The sequence below is a fragment of the Cervus canadensis genome, chromosome 4 (assembly GCF_019320065.1).
Source record: "Cervus canadensis isolate Bull #8, Minnesota chromosome 4, ASM1932006v1, whole genome shotgun sequence".
Taxonomy (NCBI): Eukaryota; Metazoa; Chordata; class Mammalia; order Artiodactyla; family Cervidae; genus Cervus; species Cervus canadensis.
The window spans coordinates 78,581,733-78,589,807 of record NC_057389.1 but is presented as its reverse complement, the minus strand read 5'-3'; the positions used below and the strand labels follow the sequence as shown (position 1 = coordinate 78,589,807).

The window sequence follows — 8,075 nt, the reverse complement described above, 5'->3', positions numbered from 1 at the left end:
TGTATGCTCTATTAGCAATGGGACACACACGAATTGTAAACCTGTCCATTCAAAAATATACAGCAAATATCAAAGTTAAAATAGGGGGTAAGTCGGTATCAGATTATCTCCTTTGCCTTATTTGTTAATGTATAGCTTTGCTTTGAAAGTAAATCTTTTTAGGCAGATCTAAGGACTCTTATAGATTCATTCCTCTGGTTTATGTACCTCAGCAAGGGATGTAAACTGCTGTTTATTACTATTTGCAGCTTTGAATAAAGTTCATCTTGGGTAGTGAAACAACTAATTGGCATTTTAAAAAAATGAACTACAGATATTGAAAGTTCAAACACGAGTCATAGACATTACCTAAAACATGTGACATATTTTTATTGATCCACAAGGTCATCACTGAATATTTACATCATAAGCAATCTTCTGCTAGCTCTAATTCACTTTATATGTCCAGTTGAACTCAGTTAAGACACATTCTTAAATTGTAACTGTCATGCAGAAATTACAAACCCAGTAGTGCTGGATCTTTAAAACTTAAGATCCTGACGCTTTCAATTAAATTTGAAAAGTCACCCTTGACTTTAAAGTTTCCATATTACAGCTCCTAAAAGTGATAGAAAATAACAATGAAAAATTAAAACTAAAAGTGCTTTAAAAGCTTAATATATATATAAATACATTCACTTAAGTATATTCACTGTTACAGTACAATACTGAACTTGTTATTTCATATTAACCTCTTTTGTCCTGTGACCTCAGAGTTCCATTAACTAGGTTGTTGGCATTTGTCCTACAATACATTCTAAAATATTTTCGAGTTCTCAGTGAATCGCAGGGTGTTGCCTTCTGAGGACTTTGACACCGGCTTTCCCCAGGAGGGGGTTAAATATTTGGAGTAAGGGGAACTCTGACAATCCCTCCGCTTAAAAATGGCACAGGGACTGTTTAAAGGGGTTAATCTTCCTAGTGTATTTATCTCCCACAAATCGATTTTTTTAAAAAATGAGGCTGGCCCGAGGTGTTAATATGGTTGGCTGGGACCTTATTTATTTTTAATTTTTTTGGAGCTGCCTAGGACCAGGTGGAAAAGCTTTGTTACTAATTCCAGGGAAGAACCATTCACGTAGTGGTGGTTAAATGGTTGCTAGCGTTCACACTTCATTGCTTGTGGACCAGAAGCCTGGGAACAAAAGGGTTACTTGTTTCCCCACCACCGCCTTCACCCCCAGATCGATTTTTCTTATTTAATCAGCGAGTAAAATGAGAGACACAGGGAAAGAAAAAAAAAAAAATTGGAAGAAGGGCAAAGTGGTGGGGGAGGGTTGAAAGCCAGAAGCTGCAATACAGAAAATCAGTCTTGGGAGTTCGCGCTGCCGAGTCCTCGCAACACGGAAGGGAAGCCAGCAAAACGCTCCTAGTCATTTCCACACAGCCAGCCTCCTTTTTCTCCTCGCTAGGCGCTAGTGGCTCATTTGGCTTCCCTGTGCCACCCGAGCGATCACATACATTATTTCCCCCAAGATAACACAATCAAACTTGTATTTACCGACATCCTCTCTTCGCAGCCTGTTTGAGATTTGTTTTAATAAATTAGTGTTTTATGTGGATGATGTAGTAATTGAAACGGGCGCACCATTTTTTTTTTTTTTTTCAATCTTACTGCAGGAGGTTCCTCAACCCCAACCTGGTTGGAAAATAAAACGCTTTGTCTCCACAACCACCCCCCACCGCACCCCCACCCGTTCCCTGTGTGTGTTTTATACGTGTGTATATCTCAACCCCCTACAGTAGCCAAGAGAAAGCAGCTAACCAATGAGAGAGCCCAGTTTCATAAAAGCTGCTCTCTGATTGGCCCGATGAGAAAGGGCAATGGGAACAAAGAAAAGTCCCTTTCAGGTATAGAGGCTGCGAGCTCCTCTCGCTCCACTCCCCCTGTGTGTGTGTGTTGTGTTTCAGTCCTGATTTCAGTGTTGCAGAACAAGCTTGTGTGTGTGCACCAGGGGGATTTTTCTTTTCCTTTTTTTTTCTTTTAATTTTTGCTTTTATATAAAAAAATACACAGGACAGTCTGTGACATTTGATGGTCCATCTTCTTTAATAATAAATTTGTTGAAGAGATTATAATTTCCAAAATAAAGCGGCTGCAACCAAACACATTCAATGCAGTTAGAAGGAAAAGGTCAACTCGATCCAATACAGACCGTAAGTACGGTTGCGTGGTGTGTCTCTCTATAGCACTTAGCGGGGACTTCATGCAGGGGAATGTGCGAGTTTTATGCATTGAAATGAGGAACTAGTTACAGGGTTTGGCTTTTGCATTGAGAACAGCAACCCAAGAAGGGTGAATTTTTATTCAGTGGAGGGTGAAGCATTTGTAACTTCTTCACACAAATTAAGCTTGACTGGGCACTCGGGGTAACTTAAGAGTAAATTACCTTTGGGGCTCTCACCCAAGGAGAATAAAAGTGACACAGTTACAAATCCTGATCTGCAGTGTCCGTTCTCTAGCGCACCTCACCTCTCCCTCTCCTTCTCCTGTCCTAGCTGGACAGGACCCCCTTCAAAACCGAGCCAGGAAAATGGGGGCAAGGGCAGAACAAGCCGATTTCTGTCTCTTGTCACATCCAGTGCCCAATAATTTAATATTAAGCAAGGGAATAGTCACCCACTACATGTAATGGTTATAATTACCATTTTCCACCTCCTTAAAAAAGCAAGCTGCAAAAACACCATTAAGGGGGAAAAATGCCCCACCCAACCCAAACAAACCCACAAATAGTAACAATGGTGTGTTTATTACAGGACCTGGCTTGGAGCTAGTAAAATGTTTTTCTTTGTTTAAGACATGGGGGGGGGGGTTCCCTAAAATCCAAGTAGCGTGGAGGTGCCCTCCCCCTTCGACTAGTCTTCTCCATCCCTGGCCCCTTGGCAAAGCCGACAAATTGGAGATAAGTTGAGGAAAGGTTTATAAGGTGTTTCTTTAAAACATCTGCTTTGCTCTTGTGCTCATTACATTTCACTCCTTCCGAACTTCCGAGAGCCTAGATTTGCGAGAAATGTTTCACATTCATAACTTGTAGCTGCTCCCACTGCAAGGGCGGGGGTGGGGGGGAGGTGGCGGGGGGGGGGGTAGAGTGTGTGCAGGGGGAGGGGAGAGACCTTCAGGTTTTTTTTAAAGACCAGATCAGTATTTTCTTGATACGCTTGTCACCATTTTTGTTCTCACGACAACCAATTGAGCCCTTGATCCTCACGTGATGTGAAAGGCTTGCACTGTAACAAAATCGCTCCTTTTAGATGGTTGGTTGTTGCTAACTCGCCCATCCCCCTCTCCCAGCCCCGACATTTCCAGCAAAGCGACTCTCCACTTCCAATCCATCAACAATTCATTACTGCTTTTAGCTTCCAAACGCCAGCTAATTAAAAATACTAAGCCAAGCTCCGGGGCCATCTGACTAAACACAGGAGGTGGTGGGTGAGGGAGGAGGAGGAGAGAAAAATAAAAAGGAGACGCACCGTTTGCTGCGACTATAAATGGGAAAAACTGTCCTGAAAAAGGTCGCCTTTAAAAAAAAAATTTTTTTTTAACTCTAATTATCGAATTACCACATGACTGGCTTGAGCGACAGCGGATTTTTTCCCCCCCTCGGGGACTATACTAGGAACTCGGTTCCTTTTTCTTAAAATAACATAAAACAGGAAAACATCACATCCTTTCAGGTTTCGAAGACTGAACCAATTTTAAACGCCGTTATTTTCCCCACCCCGCCGCCCGCCGCCCCGAGCGAATGCTGTTGTAACTGGTTTATCAGCTCACTGAATCATCTGCTCCCCTCCCCCTCCACACCTTTCTTTTTCTCCTCTTGTTCAGCTTCTCATCCCACCCTTTCCTCCTCCTCTTCCTCCTTCCCCTCTGTCCCTCTCTCCCCCCCCCCCTTCCCCCCCCCCGCCCCTTTCCTCTTAAGTTAGTTCAAGAAATCAAATCTGTCAGGACGGGCGGAAAAATGCCACTTCCCGACTAACAGGCGGAATCCAGCCCAGATTTTCAGTCCTTTCTTCTTATTCTTTCTTCCCTTTCACTAATTTATCCCGATGTTAGCACATTCTGTCTTGTTACTAGCGGACGCCTGTAGGTTTGCTACATGGGATCATTACTTACTGATCACGGTGACTCTGAAGTCTGGAACTGAAGGCGGAATGAGAAGTTGGGAAAACTTTTTTCTCTAAGCGCTCTCTTTTTTAAAACTATTATTCTCGATGCTTGTTAAGAGGGAAAAAAACCCTTTGGTGCTTCTGTTGTGAATGTGAAACATCTTCCAGCTGTACAGTGACACATTTTTTTAAGGAGAAAAGGACTGATCCGTTTGCCAAAAGGGGGGGTGGGGAAGTGGAATAATGTTATCGAGTGATTATTCTGGCTGAGATGTGTTATTTGGTTCGTTCCTTCTTGATCATTTGGTGTTTAAGTAAAATGAGGCACAGGCTTGTTTGCCGAGTGGAGTGGGAAAGGCATTTTGATTTGCTGGCCTAATTAAAAAATGATAAAGGATTAAAGGTAAGCAATGTCTGTGTGTGTGTGTATGTATATTTATTTTTTTTCCTTGACAATCAACTGTTAAAAAGGGGCTGATCCCTTTAAAAACCGTTTTAACTGATCTTTGTCAAACACACACTCATTTGCGGTCATTGAGGCCACCTTGGCGCAGATCACTTAAAGTGTATGTCTTAATCAGTTTCCCGTACAGTCAGTAGCACCATATTTAACAGATTGAGCCAGTCTGTGACCTAGGAATATGGTAGAATTGTTTAGATGTAATTTTTTTTCCTCAAAAGGCAGATATTTAGCCTTTTATTTAGCACTGTCTTTTTTAAAATAGAGAAATGATCTTAAAGACGTGTGTGTACAAAATTGTATAAACTGTTGGGGAAGAGAGGATAGGAGATGGGGGCATGTGTATGGGATGTGGGGGGGTATTGGTTGTTTTTTTCTGTTCCTTACTGGGAACAAAAAACAGATTGCCCAGACAATTTGTAAAAAGAAGTAATAAAATTAGAAATGAGGAAAATTTAGCAACATCATTCTGAAACTGGCCTCAGAGAACTTCCAGGGTCTGGTCTTTTCAATTGTGAGATCTAGGACATGTTTAAGGGTGTTTAAAACGTGTTCCTTCCTCTTGTCTGAGTGTTCAGCCTGTGTTTCTGGGATTGTTATCATGTGTATGTGCTAGGGAAAAAAAAAAGCTAAACTCTTTTTTTTTTTTTTTCCTTAAACCTTTCTAGACTTCACTCAGATCCTTAAGATATTTTAATGCCTTTTAAAAGTGATTATCTTTGTGTCGTTGATAAAGGGCTTTTCTTTTTTAGCTACTGTAAGATGCTTACTGTCATGGGTATGTTTTTTGGGTTTGGTTATTTTTCTTTAAACCTGATATTGGACTGTGGAGACAATACATGAGCCACCTTCCTCACCATCCTTCCCTGTACCCCTTACTGACTCCCCAATATTAATCGTTTTTTATTCTGGTAACACCCAGACAAGAAATATTCGACTTTTCCCCCTTCACAGGAAAAGGTGGACCTGGACTGAAGGGTGTAAAATCCCTGGACCCATTCCTGGGGCAGGAAAAAGAAGAGGAAGATTAGAAGACTTTTTTTTTTTTTTTTTTTTTTTTAAAGAGAAAGCCCAGCGGAGCTAAACGAATGTCCCCTCATCTCCAAAGGAAAGTTCATCGGATTTTTATTCTAGAGATCTCATCTTCAGGATGTCAGTGAACATTTCTACGGCAGGAAAAGGTGTGGATCCAAATACGGTTGATACTTATGACAGTGGCGATGATTGGGAAATCGGGGTTGGAAATTTAATAATTGATTTGGACGCTGATTTGGAGAAGGACAGACAGAAATTTGAAATGAATAATTCCACCAACACTACTAGCAGCAGCAACTCCAAGGATTGTGGAGGTCTGGCCTCCAGTGGGGCCGGTGCTACCGCGGCCTTAGCTGATGGCCTAAAATTTGCTTCTGTTCAGCCCTCTGCTCCCCAGGGGAATTCACACAAAGAGACCAGCAAATCAAAAGTGAAAAGGAGTAAAACTTCTAAGGATGCTAATAAATCTCTGCCTTCTGCTGCCTTGTATGGGATTCCCGAGATCAGCGGCACTGGCAAGAGGCAGGAAGTCCAAGGGCGCCCTGGAGAGGCAACTGGCATGAATTCAGCGCTGGGTCAAAGTGTGAGCGGCGGCGGCGGCGGCGGCGGCGGCAACCCGAACGGCAACAGCACCAGCACCGGCACCTCCGCCGCTACCGCGGGGGCGGCCTCCTGCGGGAAAAGCAAAGAGGAGAAGCCAGGTAAAAGCCAGACCAACCGAGGCGCCAAGCGGGATAAGGATGCGGGGAAATCCAGGAAGGACAAGCACGATCTGCTTCAGGGCCACCAGAATGGCAGTGGCAGCCAGGCCCCTTCCGGGGGGCACCTCTATGGCTTTGGGGCCAAGAGCAATGGAGGTGGCGCGAGCCCCTTCCACTGCGGGGGCTCTGGGAGTGGCAGCGTCACGGCTGCCGGGGAAGTTAGCAAAAGTGCCCCGGATTCAGGGCTCATGGGAAACTCTGTGTTGGTAAAGAAGGAAGAGGAGGAGGAGGAGAGCCACAGGCGAATCAAGAAACTGAAAACTGAGAAGGTAGGATAAAGTCGCCTTCTTAGATCTCCTACTTTTCTCTTTGTGTGCATTTGTGTGGGAGTCGGGGGCGGGGGGGGGGGGTGTGCCTCTATGTGCCTTGCACTTCTCCGTGCTTTCTGGTTCGTTGTGAGATTTCTCTTCTGTGCATCTTTTCTGTGAACGTTTGGTCTGGGGTAGCTTACTTGGGTGCAGTGTTTAGCTCTTGCTTCTGCCGCTACTGCTGCCTCTGGTGCTAGTGTTTGGGTCCTCAGGTGGGAGGGTCTTAGTGCTCTAAGTACCTTTTGCTTTACCCAAGTGCTGTTGGCCAGTCAGCCAGGTGCGATGTGCTTTTAATAGAAAACCTGCTCCTGGACCCATGTACCTCTTGTCCTGGTTTCTCCCCTAAGGAGAACTGTCTTCTGTTTTCATGTGCATGTCCTAGTATTTTTGGTAATGTGTCCTTAGGTGCAGGGTTCACGTTCTCTCACCATAGAAGTGTGTCTAGGATTCTAATTTACACTCCACTCTCCACACATTTATTTTCTCATGATGTTCTCCAGAATAATCCTGTTAAAGGATATCGTCCTGTTATTGTTCTTGACTGAAACCTTGGTATCCTAGGGTCACTGGTTTCATAACTGTGTAGCAAGAGTGGAATGGTTTTTTTGTGGCTGCCAGGGCTCTTTCCTTGTTCCCTTGCCCAGTTCTTAGCTAGAGATTTGAAGAGTGTTATCGCTTGGATTTCTGGCTTGACCAGAGAGCTGGAAGGTTGGTAAGAAAAGTGAAATAGACTTGGTGGATTGGCGTGCTGAGATGTGAAAACAGAGCCAAAAGGTGCTCTAAATATGTGTTGCATCTGAGCAGTGGGGAGGGTTGATTTAGGTAATTTGGACCCTTCTGCCCATCTTTTGTCATTGTCTGAAAGTCTGGTGAGACATTGCCTTTGCAAAATTGCCCCCAGTGTTGTGTGGCTTAGTGCTGGAGGCCTAGGACTTAAAGCTCTGGCAATGACTGTGCATTAAGTAATGTCCCAGAGCTGAAGGCACTCAGTCCACTGAGCAGGCTGAGAGTGAGCTGGGGGAGAAGTGCTGACTCTATAAAGTTAACTGTTAATGCTGTAGATTGGGCCTTGCGGAAGCAGAATGCATATCATGTGGTTGGTGGCATGATTGTTTGGATATATATGCTTATTCAGTTATTTAATTTTTGCTATTTCTCACATTATCAGAATTGTGAAATGTTTTAGGGTGACAATTTCTGTGTCCAATTACTCACCGCTGTCTGTTTAAATCTTTTTGTTTTCCTCTGTTAAAGATTTAAATGTTAGTACAGGAATGAAGTTTTGGTTTTATAATTTTAGAAGTTGATGAAGGTACATTAAGGTGTAGATGATGCCAAAATCAAAAAAACCTTCTGCATGCCTGC

At 43.6% G+C, this 8,075-nt stretch overlaps 1 protein-coding gene across 5 annotated transcripts in view; it reads left to right on the top strand.

Moving 5' to 3' along the window:
* The first annotated feature begins 1,902 nt into the window (after positions 1-1,902).
* Positions 1,903-8,075, top strand: part of ZNF608 (zinc finger protein 608) — a 105,490-nt gene continuing 99,317 nt past the window's right edge. For 2 of the 5 annotated variants that reach the window (XM_043465925.1, XM_043465928.1), the window contains exon 1: positions 4,986-6,671. In XM_043465925.1, coding sequence (XP_043321860.1) covers positions 5,757-6,671 — 915 coding nt within the window. In that variant the 5' untranslated portion in view covers positions 4,986-5,756. Of the gene's footprint in view, positions 2,197-3,953; positions 4,550-4,985; positions 6,672-8,075 lie in introns of those variants that run through there. The other 3 variants (XM_043465927.1, XM_043465926.1, XM_043465929.1) reach the window with 3 other exon arrangements.